A 20,307-nucleotide genomic window follows, 5' to 3' on the forward strand; every position below is an offset into this window, starting at 1 on the left:
TCTCTTTCCCCGGAGCAGACGTACCTTGTTTCGTTCTTGACTTTGTGTTATGTGTTCATTTAATGGCTCAGTCAGTAAGGAGGCACTCAGTCTTCCAATACTTTATACAGTCAAAGATCAACTCTCTATCGATCCACTACAATCATCCTACATGATAACAGTACTATTACGTCATTCAGTAGTCACACAATAATCACTAATGTTGGTACAAAGTACTTGTATCTTTCAAGATTCTAGTACGGGAACATCGCACGGGAAGTACGTAGTGAGTAATATTACTCACCGCATATTCCCATGCGATGTTGAAAGCATCGTAGAGGAATGTACTTGACGAAATGACCAAAATAGCAAAAAAAATTAACTATGTTGGTACAAGTATTTGTTGCCACAGTAATCAAAACACCAATCATAGCGTTACGAAAGCCCCCACCCCACCCTACTAGAATGAAGGGTGATTGCGTGACTTGTAAGGTGTTGCGTAGACCCGCGAAGAGTGCAATTGTGGAGGAAGATTCTGCGATCTTTTGGAGTCAATACAATCCTTTACGAAACATTCTTCATCTTCTAAAGGAAATTAATGATCAAGTAACTTGACCTAGACAGACAGATTAAAGAAAGAGGTTAGATGCACTTTAGATTTTAGGTTTAATTTGTGTGTGAACAATTTGCGTTCAATATTGCCTTGGTTGTCACGGCATTAATTCGACTTCTCTCCACCCGGCCTTTACTCGTTCGTTGCAAATTTGTAGATAGTTAACGCCTCACTGGTTGGAGTCATGCTCTGCTTGTAAGACAAGCACCTTCTTAGTTAAGCTTCTAGTTCATTATAAGATAAAGGGAGGTATTTGAAGACGTTTCGAATTTGGTTTCGCGAGAGATACACCTAATTTCAATTCGGGACCCCAAGTTTGGATTGCGGAGGGACATGCTCGACGCAGTGGCGAACCGTACCAAACGCGGTGCGACGTTGACAACGCCTGCAGAACTTTGTTTATTTGTACCTATATGTGTCTCAGTTTTTATTTATTTTTTTAACCACAAAAGTGTTATTAACAGACTGCCCAATTTCTTATTTGCGATCGCATTTAAGCAATTACAATTCGTGTGAACGACCGACTAGTACTGGTAAGTTGAAATGGTAAATTGGCCTCCATTCGCTCCGACGAAGGGTTAACGCTCGAAACGTCAGCTTTTGTAATCGTTACGGTGGCCAATTTACCATTTCAACTTTGTTGATATATCCAAATTATTTCGTTACCCCCATCGACGCAGCCCCAAACAGTTTCTTTAGAAACTATCAGCCTTTAGTACTGGTAGGGCCTAGTACTAGACTAGTAATGAACAGGCCATACCTAAATTTTATCGACATGGAAAATATCGAACGTGTCATAATGTATTATTTGTCTTCGTTTCTCAAATACACTAGACACGTTAGGACAAAGTTTGTTGTCTTTCCCACGGGTGTACATTTGCATATTGTTGCAAGGTGCTGCAAAAATGTCCCCTACTGTTTGGGTTATTGTCACGCAATTAGTGATGAAAGCGCGGCTGTTCTTGAAATTGCATACTTAAGATGAGAAACTTCTCATGGTTTTATATATATATATTAGCTGTTCAAAGGAAACTTTTCATTATTTTAGTATAGTGAAGAGTTTTCAGGATTCGCTCTTGCGTAACTGTGAATTCAATTTTGAATGTCACGCGGAAACGTGACTTATTAAACTATTGTAGAGCAATTTCTATTTTTAAGCATCTTCGAAGTTATTAATCTAATTTATAAATAAAACCACGTCGCTTCTTTAATTCTCTACTGAATTTAATTTGCTGAGCTAAATGACCATATATTGGGCTGAATGTTCGCTTTAACCTCTCCACGCCTTGCAATTGGTCAATTGGTACTCCAAGTCTTAAAGTGACGCAAAAAGTTGGAATGAATGATGGTGCAACAATCGTCACGGAAAAAAAAAAAAAAAATACTTGAAATCCGCTGCCAAAGGGCCCAAAGTTTTTTTTTTTTTTTCTTCGTAAATTGGTTGAGTGGTGTTCATCTGTAGATTTGGTTTGATTCGCGCATGATAATTTTTGATATGTAAATAAAATAACGTAATCCGGTTGAAATAATCAGGGGCTAAATATAAAGGAGGGAAAAAAAAGCCAAATTCAGTAGTTGTTAATAGCATGCGAAATGCTGAGTAATGTTGGATTTGTTATGTCTAAAAGGCAATCTCTTGGAACTATGATAAACTTGTAATAGTTGTTTGGTTTGGTTTGGTGAACGGGGTAAGGATCAATAGAAATTAACAGTTTGACGTGCATTGCAGTTTTATTGGGTAAGAGTATTTTTTTTTTCATTATTTTCTGGAGGCGTAGCCCGCTCAAGGAAGCATCGTTGTTTTTTTAAATCAACGTTATTAACAAATTCTTTTGATTTCTAGTGTTTAGTAAAGAACCACAATGCCCAATCTGAATTTGCCAAGATGGAGACGTTACCTAACAGTGGAACCAGTCGTACTGTTTTATACATTTGGTTTATTCATGAGTCTCCCAGTTATGACACAGTATATATACTTCAGAGTCAGTGATTTTAAGGGATTTCCGTATAACATATCGCAAACTTCAGAAAAAGGATGTGTCGAAGATTCTGGTGGAAACGGTTCGTCTTTGGAAGAGCTGGAAAAAGAGGTTGGAAGCAACAGGATCAAATTCGTTTGGTCTTCATTTTTTGTGTCAGGCTGGAGAATTTTTGAATTATTTTTTTTTTATTACACAAGACTACAGTACTTGAAAATGTGATGAAGTCATATCTACTTTTTTACCTGTTTTTGTTTTTCTTGTTTTTTGTTTTTTTTTTTTCAGTCCTTTTGAGAGAAAAGCCAAACGAGACAAAACAAACCACGAGAGAAAATTTTGTTTGTTCTTCTTTTCTCTACAATTTTATTAGTGCTTTTCTTTCTAAATGTTTTCTTTGGGGGGCGATTTTGTAGACGAATAGCCCCCATATATGCTTCTATAGGGAAATTCATTACTTGAAGAGAGAATTCCGCCTTAAATTGCACGCGAAAACCGATATATATCGCACTTATCGCGAAGTGGTGAGTGCGATATCAGTTTTAAGTGCAATTTGACGCGGAATTCGCGAGTCAAGTGATGATTGAATCGCATAATTGAGTAAAAATGAGAAAAAAAAGAAAAGAAAACAGTATTACTTATAGTTGTTATGTACACGTAGATGCGAAACAATATCACTTAGCCTCGTTTTCAACTCGCAATTCCACACTGAATACATCGCTTCGTTAACCAATCAGAAAGCGAGATTTAATGCAATGATGCGATTCTTTTCTTATATACTTATCTTTTAGGTGCAAACCGTGGCGTCTAGAGTTGACATGGGAAATGTCCTCTTTCAATCTCTACCGTCCATTCTAATGGTCCTTCTTTTGGGTCCTTGGACCGACACCGGTGGAAGACGTCCCGCTATATTAGCCCCTCCCCTTGGAAGTGCATTAGAGGCTATCACTGTCCTGCTTATAATGTACCTGGATTGGCCAGTGTATGTGTTGTTTGTCGGCTCGGCGATAAATGGCTTCTCTGGATTCTTTACAATCATGAATATGGGTGCATTTGCGTATGTTTCGGATATAACAACCGAAGAAGGACTCGCCATTCACATCGGTTAGTTAATATTTCTTGTCTATTTTTGAAAGCTAAAGCGAAACCATAACTGATTTGCTTTTACTTTACTACCCTACAAATTGCAAAAACTAATTCCACGACTGGCCAGAGGCTTAGCTAGGATGTTTCAAAGGGGGTGGGGGGTGGGGAGTGAGAGGTCATGGTTACGAATGTATCAGCGCCTTGCGTGAATAGGCATATACCGCTGTTCTTCCTTGCTTATCTGTGGGCTCATATTCATGCGGGGAGAAGGTATGTAGCACTGGAAAAGATTTTTGCATTGCAGATATGTTATATTCAATCGCGTTCTTGAAACCCTTAACGCGACAATGGTCGACATGTGAACCTTTCCGATCGAGGAACGATCGGAAGACGAACTGCTTTCGTTTTCGAGACGCTAAGCCCGCAGTGAGTATTGTAAGCGGCTTTCGTCCGTTTGGATTGGGTTAGCTAGATTGCATGTCAGTCCACAAGATCGAGTTCGCTGAAATTGTACGGTAAATTGACAGCAAATTCAGTCAAATTCTTGTAAACTGGTTAACAGTATGGTGCGTTGTTGAGGAATTACCAGCCAGGGTAGCAGTCCTCAGCTTTTATATCCATTTTACGGAGTAGTAATATAAGTCGTGTTTCTTGCAGGTCATTTGGCTGTCTTTTGCTGGAGAGATTTGTTCTTATTCTCGATCTTTTTTGTTTTAGCTGTTATCCAGTTAGTAGTGTTCATTGGCGGAGTTGTGAGCCAGTTGACCAGCGGTGCTTGGCTGAACAAACTGGGTTTCATCCCTCCCTATTGGTTTATTTTTGCCTGTCACGTGGCCGGGTTACTGTGGGGGGCGTTCATGGTACCGGAATCAAAACAAGAAAGTCAGAAAAAAAGGCTCCGCTTCTTCAGCTTCGATAGCTTTAAAGCAGTATGGAGTGTGTACAAGAAGCCAAGAAACGGCGGAAGAAAAAACCTGCTCATGCTTCTCGTCTCGGATGGGATAATCACTTTAGGTGTTATGGGTATCAGCGGAGTAGTGTCACTCTTTGTCCTTCGCACTCCACTTTGCTGGGGACCAGGCACGCTAGGGGTGTTTATGGCATTCCGATTCTTCATGCAGGGTTTTGGTGGCATCGCAGGAATCGGAATTCTGAAAAAGTTCATGAGCGAGATAAACGTTATAAGAGTTGGCATGGTGTCCCAATGCCTTTCACTGGTTTTCTTCGCCATCAGTGATCGCACATGGATGGTTTTCTTAGGTGAGAACTGAACCCGAAAATAACTTTGCAAAGAAGTTTACATCGCATCATGAAGTCAAGGGTGTAGGCGGAGGGGGAAACGGGGGAGGGACGGGGGAAGGGGGAAACGGGGGGAAGGGCAAACGGGGGGGGTTGAGAGCATAAGGCCTATTTGACCTTCCTCTTCGTTAAGAAAGTGGCAATTTGTAACAACCTTCCTCAAGACGATTTACTCGTTTTACAAACGTGTGTGTAAGTAGATCATGTTTATCACGGTTTAAAACTCTGTCTCCTTACACAGTTCCCCTTATTGGTATATTTGGCGGTGCTGTTGTTCCGTTGTACAAAGGGATGATGTCCAAGATGGTTGAGCCTGATGAACGAGGTAAGATAATTATGTCTTACTTTAAGGGTGAGGCAGGGTGAGGTCCTGGGGCACATATGGAGTCCTAACCTTTGACGTCACGTTACCATGGCACTAAAAATTCAGTTCTAAACGAAACGGACGTAGCCATTGTTTTGAGGTCAAAAAGACTTAATTAATCCCGTGTTTTGCAACAAGGGAGTTTTGAAGGCTAATAAAGAGTAAAAAGGTCAATTACTTTTTACTCCAGCGACAAATAATGACTTGTCCTCAGGCCCGCCGATATCTGTCTATTTTATTTTCTCTTTGACTGCGGTATCATTCACCTGTTGCTCACTTTTTGATTCTTTAGGTGCCATGTTTTCCTCGGTGGCCACGGTGGATACATTTTGCAACTTTTTGGGCGCATTCATCTTTAATCCGATGTACATCAGATCCTCAAAGTTTGGTTTTAGAGGGTTACCGTTTCTTGTGGCTGCTGTACTGATCATCATTCCGATGATCTTGACAAAGTAAGTTCAACGATACCGCTTTTCTGTGTTCGGTGCCTTTTTGCTTCGTTTCCGGTTTCATTAGTCACTACAGTTTCATCAGTCACTAGTTAATTAGAAACGCCGGCTTTGAAATATGAGTAATACCACTTCAAGCGCTTTGGACCGGCTGTTGTTAAACAAAAATCAATCTCATCATATCAGCCAATCAGAGGAAAGAAAACTGTGACGCGCGGGAAAACGCACGTGGCTAACACACGACTGGTATTGGTTTTGTATATGATTGGTTGAGAAAATGGTGCGAGATATTTTTCACCAATCACAGAGCGCAGTGAAATGAACCCAATTTGTAATCCTAGATTTATCTCGACCCTCAATTTCTCTATTACTGGACGAAACCCTGTTTAGATGACTATACCTTACTTTTTTTTAACCAAATTGTATTTTTATTCCCGCTGGATTTAAAACACAATTAATCAAACCATATAATTCCTTCCAGTATTTCTTGATAGTTTCAATTTTTTGTGCAATTTAAAAAAAATGGTTGGGTGGGGATGGTCCCTGACATAATGCCACATGATCTTTTTAATATGAAAGAGATTATAAAAATTATTTAGATATCTTTCAAATTTTGATATAACTTTCATAAATTGCGCATTAACGCTTAAAAGAATTAAAGGAATAGATAGGAAAAAGTGCGATATCGAAAAATTTACTCTACAGCTTTTAAGGCCTCTAAGATTTCTAAACTTTTCTCTAACAGTTAAAGGTCTAAATGCCTTTTTAACCCGCCAGTCAGAAAGTCAAACCCGTACGACTTCCAAGTCCCTCGGAAACATTTGCCAGTTATTTAAAAGTCTTTGTTTTTTTGTTTTTTTTTTTTCCATCGGACAGGTTTATAAAGAATCCGGTGTCGTTTAGAAAGATGACAGAAACCTCAACTGGGCCCGAAGTAGATGAAGCAGAGGTACAACTCGAAGATATACCACTTGACGAAGATGGACCTCAATCAACCGTTCTTTAGAAATTGAAGTATTTCCCGAAGACCAAGAATTACTTCAAACACAATTCTAAATTTTTTTCCTTGTTGGTGGAAGGACTAAACCCGACAAATCTATGACGCTAGTCATGACGTCATAGCACACGCAATTCTGACTGATTGGATGTTACTTTCGAAGAGGAATTCGTAACCAATCAACGGCAAATTTGATATGGGCATGACTACGTCATCAGAAGACCAAACCGTGAAATCGTGAAAGAAGACAACTTTTTACTGCAATCCATACACCAGGATAACTCTTTAACCCTAGGGAGCGACAATAAAGGAAGGCTCCTGATTTTTGTTCAAATTCTCCACTTCAGCAACATAAGAAGTTTATGTGGAACAGTATGGAGAATATGCTTACTGATGTTGGTGTGTAAAGGGTTAATGTCCATCTCCTTTTCACCCAATAAAGATAAACTGTACTGTTATTCAAGTCAAACAAACACACCTTTTTTTTGATTACCAAAACACACTATTTAATATCTTTAAAAAGGCTATAAATTCTCTATCCCTCACTACAGAGCCAGTTGCATGGCTCAGCTAAAACATACTTAAAAATTTCGGAGAATAAATCACTAAAAATCTAACCACTAAGTTTGGATGTCAAATAGACCGTTATCAAACCATCTTTAACCAAACATCAATTCCTTAAAAAAATTGACCCTCTTTACCAAGCTTAAAAAGCCATTTCCCGAATTTTAAGCTGGACAATAACTCTATCTTTTTACATTCCAAATCTTACAGTAAAATTTCGAAAAATTTCTTACCACGCCTTTTTGGGAGGATTTGATTTGAGTTTTTCGGATAAAAGTTAGTCAAGTGCTAGACATGTGAAAAACTGCGCGATTGGGCAATAAAACGAGTTAAAAATTTAAAAAAAAAAATTATTATTTTACCAGTAAAAGCTTGTAGCTAAGAAATATGTAAAAAATTGATTATACATGTTCAAAGTCAAATCAGGTATCACATAGGTATAGTGTCCTGATCGCCTTCATGCAAAACCTGAAATAATAAGATCATAGAAACATATGGTTACTACTTACACACATTTGTTGCTTCTACATTATGTCCAACGAATGTATAAAATATGTGATTAACATGCGTATCGACTGACCTGAGAGCTGCTCATTCTACGACGGCGGAGGTACACATGGTGTTCAAACCACAGCTACCATCTCCGCGATAGATCAAGTAGTATCCCTATGGAATAAGTCATGGGGAAATTTACTTCAGCTAAGAGTTACACTACGGTCCCTGTGGCTCATAAGACTTCCGTGTCAAGCATCAAGCACGAGACAACAGCGAAGCAAATGCGAGTGGTGAGTCACGCGAGGTTGAAGCGGCACGAAAAAAACGGTGTTATTCTTTTTTTGAGTCTCTCCTCACCTTGAAAAATAAAAGAAAAAAGATAAACTTACCTGTTCACCCCAGCTTTCACCCCAACTAGAATGAAAAAAAAGTTACAATAAGTCACACATACTGTAAATTATACACAGTAAAATGAGCCCTGATAAGAGAGTGCTAACGATCAAAGAGTATTCTGTGTTTCAACTCATACAAACACAACATCTAAAAACCTTGACTCTTTCAATCCCAAGAGCGACCAAAAAGAAATTTCTCCTAACAATATTAATACATTTATGAGGAAAAAGGTGATGAGCAGAGAGGAATACATACATTTGGGATACTGTTTGATATGGCAATGATTTCTCAAAAGCCAAAATTAAAAACAATGTAAGGGGCACAGGGCACCGAATTGAACAAAACAGTTAAGACTCGTCAACTTTCATTTTGCGATTGTGTTAGAAGCAAACATTAATTATTGCTTGACTCCTACCTTTAACACGATGTCTCAATGCAGATGAAAGTACAATTTACAATACCAATTTTAATGGAGTAGATCATTCCATACCTGTTCTTGATGATCCAGTATGGTTCATCCCCCCACAGCCAGCTGTGCTCTAAAAAACGAGAAGTCACATTGTTAAGTAAATAGAGTGCAAAAAAGGTGGTCAATTTTGAACTATCTGATTTTATTACCCACATGACACAATAATACCCTTTAACAGTTGTGGGCTTGGTGGCCAAGCCTTTGAACAGGAGTGAGGCTAAGGGTGAGCCTGTTGTGATAGAGACCTGTATGTACTTAGTATGATAACAAAGAAATTTTCATTTGAAAAGCAGCAACATCTCTATCATAACAAGGTCACCCTTTAGCCTCGCTCCTGTTCAAAGGCTTGGCCACCAAGCCCACAACTGTAAAAAGGACTATTTACATCACTGATCCCAACAGTGCGCATAAAATGCTTGCAATATAATGTATATTTAAAGCTACATGTACAGGGTTTTCCTTTTCAAAGAAAGTTGAAGTCGGATGAAAGGGAAGCAGGCGGAGACAATTTGGGCGAGTAGCGCCCAGCCTGAGTGGCGAAGGCGCGAACAGCTAGGGGGGTCCGGGGGCATGCCCCCCCCCCGGGAAATTTTAAACATTTGAGTGCTCTGAGATGCAGTCTGGTGCATTTTGGGTGCTTAAATTAAGGAAATGAACAGGCTTAACAACACAAGAAATGACAATGTATTTGATAAAATGCAGCCCTTTTCTAGCACGTTGATTGGCAATACCGGGCACATTGCTTATAAATATTAATGTAAAACAACACTCGAATCGATCTGGAAGAATTTCACATAAAGATATATTGACACAGAAATCAAAGGTAAACAAAAATACGAACATCACAGAAAATATTTCGCAATTAATTGCACCCCACACGATCGCCTGAGACTTACTTTACTTCGGACTTGGCCCAAGGTAATATTTGTGATGCTTTGGCTTAGTGAGAATAAGTAGTTCCCAGTTAAAGTATATCTGTTTTAACTAAAACAGTTAAAAGCGGATAAATCAAGAAGATAATCGACCTTTCAAATAGTAATTTATTTAAATGCAAAAATTGAATAATTTACGTATCTTTAAGCTTGAAGGGATGCCAGTGATACATGACTTGACCGCGCAAACTTGTACTGAATGTCACGTACCAGTACACGCGCAAATATTCTACTTCGTTTTTTGCTGAAATATGTACTTTTTATCGATTTCCGTTTCTTATACGTCATTGTCAGACAACATACAAAGTGTTTATTATTTATCTCAAATATTTTAAATTATATAACAGCAAGGACTCTTTTAGTCGCCGGCGACGGAGCCGTTCGCAGGCGGCGAAAATCGCCGGTCGCCGGCCGAAAAGGAAAACCCTGCATGTATGCAAGTCCTGGCTCACCATCAGATTCTCTGTAGCTCAGTGGAAGTGCACCAGAGCTCGAAATATGATGGTCTGGGCTCTGGTTCCCATTATCATGACAATAACAAAAGTACTTCTTTATTCAATATTCACTTCAAAGTCCTCAAGGGTAATGCATTCCGCCTACACAGCATTAAATGTAACACATCCTAGGGTATACCTGCCTCGATTGGGATCGCCACCTTGTCGTGGTGGGGCGGCTTGCTTTCCCCAGTGACCCCTAGAGCTATGTTGGCTGGAGTCTTGCACTCCTAGCAGGGACACCCATGCCAAACAGGTCGAAGGGTAGGGGCCAGACAAACAGTGATCCCACTGGCCCTCCAGGGTGGGGGTTGGGCAAAGGGCTGATAACCCTCTCCCGTAAAAAAAGAATTATTACAGAAACCAGAAGGCCCTATGTGCCACAAGGCATGAAAAGGATTGATGATGATGATGATGATCCTAAAGTATTCAATTAAACCTTCAACAATACTCCTGAGAAATTCACTTATAGCCTGCAAATACAGTGTGATTTTGGTGAGTGAGTGCTCACTATTATCTCGGTTAAAATTATAGCAGCCATTTTTTAATTTTACCGCAGTGCAAGGCAGGGGAGAAAAAAATTGTACCAGAGGTGACTGACAATCCGAATGAAGGAGAGGAAAGGGGTGGGGCAGTGTCATCTATTTTCACCCACTCCCCTCCCCAAAATGTCCATTCCTGCTCTAACTCAAACATGGCTGGTTGCATGAACGATTGCAAGCCTGTAACATCAACCCTCCCTAAAGAGACACCTGCACTGCAATCTACACCTCACCTATCTCACTTGTTAGAAAGCAAGGAAACAAAAGAAACAGATACTTACTGACACCATAGCCCACAATCAGCACACCGTGGTCCAGAGAAGCAGGGTTACAAAACATCTTCCATGGGTGAGCAACTCCCCCCAAGTAAAACTAACAAATGATAAGACAACACAGTAAATAAGCTTTCACTTCTAGACAAAGGCACCACAAATATATTATAGAGCAAAGCCATCTTTATGATGGCCCACTAAGAGGACAGCTGCTTCTGAAAGGGGGCGGGAGGAGGAAAGTCCAAGAGGCCCCTCCCTACCACTTTATCCCCAAAAGTGACAAGATCTTTGATTTTAGGTACTCTCAAAAGCCTAGATGTGTAACAAATGGTATGTGCTGGATACACAAATCATGCTACAACTGCACAGCATTTAGTAACTAATCTGCCTAGATCAATTTGAAGTTTCAACATCCCCCCCACATTGGTTTGTTCAATTTCCCACCCCCCCCCCCACCCCAGACCAAAGTTGTGTCCAAATGCCCTACTAAAGCACAATTGTTTATTGAATAATTCTTTGTGCAATCTTACAAAGTCAAATTATCAGTTTTTGGGGTTCTGGTTTTTTGTTTTTTTTTTGCTTATTTGATGAATTGTTGTACATTTTTAGTTTGTAGTTTTTTTCGTAAATCCTTAGACTGTGGATTAACTGTAAACTAGCTGATTAAGCTACACTGTAAGTGTAAACTCTATGTTAAATTAAGTATTGTATTGTGGAAAACTTTCATAATAAGAAGAGTTTGAAGTATGAGCTTCAATTTACCTGCATCATGTTTGCATTAATACCAATGGATATTGGTCCATTCTTCACCAGCCATGCAGCCATTTCTGGAAAATAATTAAATCATTTGGAAGGTTATTAAATGTAGAACAAACCTTTGACAAGTTGGCCCATGCCAACATTATTTAAAAAGTAAAACCACCTGCACAAACTTGCAAACTGATTGTATTAAACGTCTCTTTATTATGAAATAGTATATAAAATAATGTACTTATTTGTGGCTTCAACTACTAAACTACAAAGTAAGCATTGCCTATGTGTTTTTAAGTTCAAAATGATTTCAAATAAAAAAAAAAAAAAACAAACTCCACCCAGCCTGAATTGAGTAGTTGTCTGTTAAAGGACAATTGGGAAAAAGCAACCAAACAAAAACAAAAATAACTTAAACTTCTTTCAAACCATTTTCACCTGAAAATTCATTGTAAATTAAAACATAAATGAATGAGGCAAAATGTTTCCATAATTGTGACCCTGACTGCTAAACATTCAAAAGAGGATGAAACTCCACAGTCAATAAAGAAGGATTTCAAATGTCATTCAAAATTAGGAAGTAAAGTATGGGGTTCCTGTCGCTAACCAGAAGAAGATGTTACATAGACAACTGCAGAAACCCTGACTCACCATTTTCGTCTTTAGATATCGCAACAGACCCATTGATGTACACAACAGCTTCTGACTTTGCAAACTTGCATTTCTCATCAGCTCCTTCATAAGGATACATTTTTTCTGTCTCTAGTCCACCTGATCGCAACATTTCAAGCAAAAAAAAGGTTAACAGACAGCTCAAACTGTACTACAATATACAGTGTAGCATGAGTTTCTGACCCATTCAAGCCACCTTTGTCGCCCAAATGTATAATAATAATAATAATATTTATTTAATAATTATAATTCACAAACTTATATAGCTCATGCTACATGACATAATGATCACAATCCATTTACTAAGAATATAAAACAAAATGTGTTAAAAAATTAGCCGATAAAGTACAATAACAAACTAAAATCGCTTAAAAATTAAAGTTCACTTAACTCTCAGACACATCCCTTAACCCTTCATCCCCCCCCATGAGTGACCAAGACAGAATTTCTCCTTACAATACCAATACAATATCAAGCAGACACGTGACGAGAATAAAGATAAATATCAATTCAGCGATTATTAGGTGATTCAATAACAAATTCTCCAATCTGACATTATAAAGAATTGTATGGCAGATAGTAACGAGAATTACTATTGAGATCTTTGGAGTTAAATGGTTAAGTACATGACTGTACTATCAGTCTAAATCTAAGTGACACTGTGCAGGACTTGTGGATAAATGATTACCCAGAATAATTGTAATTGGAATGTGCTATGATAGAACTAAAAGCCAATGTGAAGGTGTAGTCTGATCGTCCGCGTGAGTGTAGTCCTGAGAAGGACTGTTGTCGGTGGCAGTGACTGACGTTTCGACAACCTGTGCGGAAGTCATCATCAGAGTCAAGTGAGTGATTGTTGTCAGTAGAACAGTAGAACGTCAGTCACTGCCACCGACAACAGTCCTTCTCAGGACTACACTCACCCGGACGATCAGACTACACCTTCACATGTTACCCCCGGGTTCAAACCATTTACTGTAAAAGCCAATGATTTGGTACTAAGAGTTACCATGCCTACAAAAGTCCTCATCAATGAATCTATCATTATTAACAATGGGTCCAACACCTTTTATAACATAACCAAAGTAAAGCGCGCGGTCTGATTGGTCAATTTAGTGTCCCCCATTTGCCCATGGGTGTATGCTGCTGACATGAGCAAATGCAAAGACTATTTTTCCGTGCGCGCTTGTTTTTTCTGGTCACGTAATATTTGTTAAATAAAAGGGAACTCTTTAGCTACAATGTATCAATGTTATGTTATAAAACAAATGGTAAACACCACACCGTACACTATTGAGTTATGGATGCACTTGGGAGGTTTGCTAAGCACTCAAGAGGCTAGAGTCGCTCTTGGCTATCGCCTTGAGCGACTCTTACGCTTCTTTCGCGCTTAGCAACCTCCCGCGTGCATCCATAACTCAATAGTGTATGCTGTGGTGTTTACCATTTGTTAATAATAAGATGCATTCTTTCCCTAGACTCCTTTGGCTGTGTTTACATCTAACTTTACTTCTTCTTATGTCTTGCATATCCACTAATAAAAATGGCCAGCAGAATCCAGGTCTGCTTGATATTTTATGAACTCAGGCACACATTTTTCAGAAAGTCACCTCACCAAAATATTGCATTTTAAAAAATGGTCTTAAGGTAATATTACCAAGTTTCATGATTTGCTTGTAAGCGGTGGATGGCAGTCCACCGTCGCAGCCTTGATCAACTTTATCACAGTCAACAAGTTCTGGAAAGATAGACAGATCACAGAAGATAATACTTATATAAATTTTAAATGAGAGCTACAACATTTCAGGCACAGACCTCTTTCATGTATAACGGCCTTGTTTCTATTCTGTTATCTCCATGAAAACTAACATTTCTGCCTTGAATCATGTGTTAAAAAGGAATAGAATTTTCACTCAAAACGAGGCTAGGAAGGCTGACTTACACAAACTTATAAAATGTAAATAAATCTTATTAACCAAGCGCGAGGGCCATACTGGGAGAATATTGGCCCGAGGTCTTGACAGTATGGACCGAGCGCAGCGACGTCCGTGCAAAAAGGACCGAGGGCCGATATTCTTCCAGTACGGTCCCGAGCAAGCTTGGTTAATAAGAGATTTATCATACGACTAAGTTCAAAGGGACACAAGTGTGGTATCATTCGGGACCATTCGGGACAGTGCCCGGTCCAATACTGAGAGAATATTGGACCGGCAATAGAGCATTTTGATTGGTTAATTTTAGTTATTGACCCTCTGACTGCCCGAGTTGTGAAATAATAGGATGATAATGTCTCCTGCCGGTATGAAAGAGGCCTATTTATTTCCAACACCAAAATAAGATCTTGAATCTCCATAGTGCAGAGTTAAAGAAAACAAACAACACTAAAAATTTGGGACATATCGACTCCTATCCACACCTTTTGGCAACATAGTACAGAGGAAAAGAATGGTTTGGCTGTGCCATTGTCTTAGTGCATCATGAATGGTACAATTGTTATAAAAGAAAAGAATTCCCCATCTCCTCCATACTGTATCACAATCCTTGTTTGTCTATGCCTTGCAGGGATCTTTCAAGCCATCTATAACTTACCATACTAAAATACTTAAATCTGTGAAAGATAATTTCATAAATTGCAAGGGAAAAAAAATTCATAAAATAATTGAATAAGGTGCCAGAAAAAAGCTGCATACATTATAAAACCCAAAGTGATTTTTGATCAAACAGATCAACTGACATGCTGTGTTTCCCTGTTACCTTGTTCACTGAGGGAGACAAGTTCTCCTTTCTTGATTTTCCACTGTCCTTCAATATTTCCAGTTGTGGAGAAAGCCCAGCATGAACCACACATACCCTACATAAAAGTAACAATTTTAACATCTTACACCTTAACATCAGAATGCACATTCTCCATACTGTTCTCTACACCTTTCCTTAAGTGCTGACAAGGAGAATTCAATCACCAATCAAGAGCTTCTTGAGTTAGTGATCATTTCCTTTATTCTCATGACTTGACTGTTTGACTCAGCAGTGATACAGTATGAAGAAATTAGAAACCAATCATTCTTAGGGGTTAAGGAGTTAAGTGATCCTTTCAATTCTGTGATATAAATATTACCTCTTTTCACTGTCTGTGATACACTTCTTATAGTTTTAATTTTGAGAATTTGACATCAAGTCCAGCAATTTCCCAAGTTTTTGTTTTCAGTTCTTCAGATGGTCACATTTCTACTTAAAACTGTAATGCTATTGATGTGGAAAAAGTTTTATAGTATTATGTAGGGTCACCCTGGAACTGAAAGGGTTAACATAAATAACTTTGAAACTGTACAAACAGCAAGAGCATACAAATTTATTTTCAGTGAGGTGAAGAGTTGAGAGGTAGCAAAGAAAAAGGAACAATTAGAGAAATATTTTAAATACAGTCTTGCCATGTTATTTTAAGAGAAGGATATTTGGAGATGTCTTCTTAAATTTAAAGGCACACAACTGGCACAGTTGTTCACAACCACATAGAAGCTAAAGATGCAGGCAGTACATGCTGAGACACTGCTAGCTACCATCAATAAGTATCACACAGGCCAGTGGCACTGCTTGTTCACACCAGTGAAAGACTACAATTTGCAAGCTAACTACAAATTAAAGCAAGCTCTCCCACACCCATCAGAACTAAAATATAAACTTGAACTTCTGGTTTACCAACCTGATTCTTTACTGGAGTTACAGCACCTATAGAAGAAAAGCACAACATCAGTTACATCATTTGCAAGTGACATTGGTTAAGTCCAGTTACTCAAACAACCTGTTTGTAAAAACTTCAAAACACCCTTAAATGTTCACAAACTTTTACCTTTGTCTCTCCAATCAAATGCTGTTGGAATGTCTCCCTTGGGAATATCAGCTTGCTTCATTTCATACTGTGGCTTTCCCCAACCAGGCATGCGATAATTCTTCTTAAATTCCTCCTCTGAAGGCAAAAGTACAAAAAGTAGTATGTCACATGTATGTAAACTATGTTAAATTGAAAATAACATTTTAACCTAAAGACTGTTACATTGACTTGCACATCAATTTGAATAGAAGGCAATGCCTTACAAATTGATGTCCCAGCTTGTTTGAACAGGTGGAGATTTTCACAAGACAGATGCCACAACAGTTTGAATAGCTGCCCAAGTCACCCAACCTGTTGCTCAAGCTGCTGGAACACACTGCCCGCTGAGACTAGCTATGCTATTTGCGGGTAGTGGTTGATTATGTTTAGTTAAGTTAAGTTAAGTGTAAGCATCATATTTATTAAAAACTAAAAAAAAAAAACTAAAACTGGAACAGATTCCCCAAATGCTTGAAAGGCTGACAAACAACAAGCATATGGAAGTCTGTTACGAAAACAGGAGACAAAAACATGAGACAAAAACAGGAGGCAAAAACAGGAGACAAAAACAGGAGCAGACAAACCTGTTAAATCACTGAACACTGTCTCGCCATATTTAGCAGAACCTTGCTCCATATCCTGCACCTTTCGTGCTCTGACCAAGTTGTCCTGGTAAATTGCAAAGCGTTTTTTGTATTCTGGCAGGGTTGAAAAAAAAAACAAAACAAAACAAAAACAAGACAAACTGTTTAAATAGAGGGAAATGACTAAAATAAACAGCACACTCAGAGTAGTAATGGGGACTTCAAATGATTCACTTCTGAGAAAAATAAGAAAAGTACTGGAATTCCCAACTGCTGGTTGGAACTTCGACATATCTAACACATTACTTAATTCCCTTCTGTTTACAATTTTCCATTCCAGCTGGAGTTTCCTCTTGTTATGTTTATCATTATATTTTGAAAAAAAAAAGAGCAATACACAAAAGATCAACATGACATAGAATATTTAAAAATGTACGACTGCTGCAAGTGCTAATATGCACCATCACTTCATTAATATATTTTCTGCATCACCATCAATAAAAAAACATTTCTTAGTGCAATCAAAGATCGAACAGCCACAACTGTCCTGATAAATGAGTTTGGATAATCAAAGCATACCTTCCTTATCTGTTAGATAGGACTTCTTGTGTTTAATGACAAACTTGTGGAATGTCTCAAGTGCATCACTGTTGCCTATGGAAGGTTTTGGCTGAAGAAAAAGGAAAAAAAAAACTGAAAAATGAAAATTTGAAATGTTCATTCTACCCCCTACTGTGGCTGGAAAATGGAGATTGTACAGATAAAATTTTTAAAGAGAAACCTGCATTTACCTTTGATTCTGCTTCAAAATCTATTACAAAGTTACTTTCATCAGCTTTGGATGCTGCTTTAGACGGCTGGCTCCGCTCACAGGACATGATCTTTTCCTCCAAACCGACACACTCGTGGCTGATAAGATCTTTGCGCTTCTCCCATGGGACGCTGTTAACCACAAATCTACACTGCATCTGTGAAGAACAAAGTTATTAGATCTGACATTTGAGTACAAGTGAAAACCTTATTTAAAAAGTTCTCATGCAATAAATAATTAAAGCTGGTGTATTGGCCCTTAAAGACTGTTTCTTCTTAGGGAGCCTTTACTATTTACCGCCACCCAGTTAGCCCAATGGATAGTGCGCTGGACTGTTGTGCGGGAGGTTGAGGGTTCGAGCCCTGGCCGGACCAACACTCAAGGTCTTAAAATAATTGAGAAGAATTACAATACCTGGGTAGTATTAACCATAAAAAAACTAATAAAAAGGGATAACAATGATGAGATCTTCTAAGTTCTAAGTTATTTACAATTATATTAGATATAAAAGCCATGAGTTTTAGCATGATAGGTTTTTTAGTCCTAGGGGGGGAGGGGGGCTGGCTATTTTTGCAATTACAACTAGAGGGGCTATGACATTTTTAATTCTTATAGAGCAGGGTCAGGATATTTTGTTTAGTCTCAGTGAAAATCTTACCAGCCCACCCCCTCCCATTAATAATGAATGCTCCTTTAGAAACTATTTATAGTAATGATTGCTGACTTCCACTTTAGCACTTTGAAAATACAAGTTTGCAATAACCTGAGCTTTATCAGTAGAGAAAATTCAGTTTTTCACTATTATGTTGCTGATTTTTATTCAGTTCAACCCAGATTACCTTAATATGCTTTGTTGATGTGAACAGGGTATAAGTCTTCTATAACAAGCATTGCAGCAATTTGTCAATTTTGTCATGCACAAATCCTTAGAACACAATCACCTACCTCCAGTGTGTCAACAGGGCAGAGGTCCAGAGAGGCTGACTTGTGACTCTCATCATTACGGCAACTTCGGGAAATGCCAACCTCTGAGACAATACAGAACTTTTGGCCAGCAACAACCTAAAAGATAATACCATATGATAGTCACCCTAATACTTAAAAATGAAACCGAAAAATTCATTAGACAATTAAATAGGATAAAGAAATATCTTTTTCCACCTTGTCGCAAGTGTGGGGTGAAGAAAAAAATTTGAAGACCCCATGAGGTATCAAACCTCAGACCATTAAATTCTGCTTACGTATGCTCTACCCCTGTGCTATGCTGTACTTTATCACTAGTCTGGCCATAAATAAATAAACAAACAAAATAAAAAATTATCTATTTGTGCCAAATTTCATTTTTCAGAGAAAAGTATTTTAAATGTAGTCCCACTTCTTGTAAACCCTTTTAGTCACCAATGCTACTGTGATAAATCCTACTTTAAACCAGTATGCTTTAGCTTCCACACACATATAGGTATTCTTTTTTGAAAATCCTTGACCTCCAATTGCAAAATTTTTTTCATGTCTACAAAAAGGAAAAAATCTTGATATTTTGATGACAAAATTCTTTTTTTCTACATTCCCTCTAGGTATTCTGACACATCTATACTGTGTTTTTGGCATAAAGTTGTATATTCTCTGCACCTTTCATCAGCTCAGTAAAGGACAAAAGAATCGAAAATAGATCAAATCACATGACATACATGGGTGAATGAAACCAAAATAATTTTTACTTGCAACTTGCAGAGAAAAGAACCTGAAATTGCATGTAGTTGTGTAACGCCGTTACGTCTTCACAACTTGTAAATTCAGTTGGTCTCATGACAACACCAAGGAAATAAAATAATTATCAAGCACGTACAACAAAAACTCATCGCAGGAAAAATAGAGCACATCCGTTAGTTGTACACTCATTCCCGTGAAGATTTAGTAAATTGTGTTTGACCCACGATCTATATGTTGTCAAACAACGTTAAGTGAAGTCGATTAATGCTGTTACATACTTAACAGCTGAGTTTCAAACCGGATGTAAATTTCTAACATCGTCAAATTACTAGTCGAACTCAACATCGATCGAACCGCTTTCAAAAGGAATTTGATCAACCAGTAAACAGTAATTTGTTAAGTATGAATAAGGGATGTAAAATTCACAATCAGATAACTTCTACGTATTTGAACTGATCAAAACAAAGCCGCGTTTTTCACCTGGACAGTAGCGTCCTTTACTTTAGTCGACATCAGGCGATACAAGTTGTTCTGCATAGCGTTGAATTCGTTCATGGCAAAATCAAGCGCATCAAGGACGTCTGGGTCATCAGGTTTTCGATCCTGTATTCCTCCTGCCGGTGGTTTCAGCGAGAGGCAGTAAGGAACTAAAATCAACCCGAGAAAAATTGAACTCAACGCCATGTTTTTCTCCTGGTCCAGCTTGTGCCAGGCTGCGTCACATGATTTCGGTTTCGTGATTACGTCATGAGTTTTTCATGAGTTTTGCTAGGCACGCAATTCGTGCATTTTGATTGTGTTGAGTCCCGACTTCATCAACCGTCCTCGCAGCTCTTCAGTTTTGGGAAATGAAGTGTTATTGATGGAAAACAGTTTCTTATTTTCTACCTGAAAACCGACTTTTTTCCAGTCTGCATTCAACATTGCTTTAAATGACCTTCATTCATGCTCTTGAAGTGCAACTTCGTGTATTACCTCTGATTTCAAC

At 38.4% G+C, this 20,307-nt stretch overlaps 2 protein-coding genes across 3 annotated transcripts; one reads left to right on the plus strand and one right to left on the minus strand.

Annotated features, from left to right (window-relative positions):
• Positions 1 to 460: 460 nt before the first annotated feature.
• On the plus strand, positions 461 to 7,677 carry LOC111337038 (proton-coupled folate transporter). Of its 2 annotated transcripts, none has more exons than XM_088733667.1 (7): positions 461 to 620; positions 2,436 to 2,682; positions 3,360 to 3,672; positions 4,372 to 4,914; positions 5,195 to 5,278; positions 5,610 to 5,769; positions 6,643 to 7,677. In XM_088733667.1, exons 2-7 carry the CDS (start codon positions 2,455 to 2,457, stop codon positions 6,770 to 6,772), a joined length of 1,458 nt encoding a protein of 485 aa, XP_088589793.1. In that variant the 5' UTR covers positions 461 to 620; positions 2,436 to 2,454; the 3' UTR covers positions 6,773 to 7,677. The 2 variants fall into 2 exon arrangements, with proteins under 2 accessions (XP_088589793.1, XP_088589798.1); XM_088733672.1 differs by lacking the exon at positions 461 to 620 and adding an exon at positions 2,278 to 2,330.
• LOC111337055 (cathepsin L) lies at positions 7,263 to 20,041 on the minus strand. Its single transcript, XM_022943284.2, has 16 exons — positions 19,800 to 20,041; positions 18,555 to 18,671; positions 17,590 to 17,766; positions 17,378 to 17,468; positions 16,799 to 16,912; positions 16,194 to 16,310; positions 16,047 to 16,072; positions 15,101 to 15,197; positions 14,004 to 14,084; positions 12,326 to 12,445; positions 11,687 to 11,751; positions 10,934 to 11,024; positions 8,706 to 8,754; positions 8,212 to 8,236; positions 7,908 to 7,993; positions 7,263 to 7,795 (listed from the first exon to the last, which is right to left on the minus strand). Exons 1-15 carry the CDS (start codon positions 20,001 to 20,003, stop codon positions 7,919 to 7,921), a joined length of 1,449 nt encoding a protein of 482 aa, XP_022799019.2. The 5' UTR covers positions 20,004 to 20,041; the 3' UTR covers positions 7,263 to 7,795; positions 7,908 to 7,918.
• Between the last annotated feature and the right edge of the window lie 266 nt (positions 20,042 to 20,307).

The sequence above is a fragment of the Stylophora pistillata genome, chromosome 1, assembly GCF_964205215.1.
Source record: "Stylophora pistillata chromosome 1, jaStyPist1.2, whole genome shotgun sequence".
Lineage (NCBI taxonomy): Eukaryota > Metazoa > Cnidaria > Anthozoa > Scleractinia > Pocilloporidae > Stylophora > Stylophora pistillata.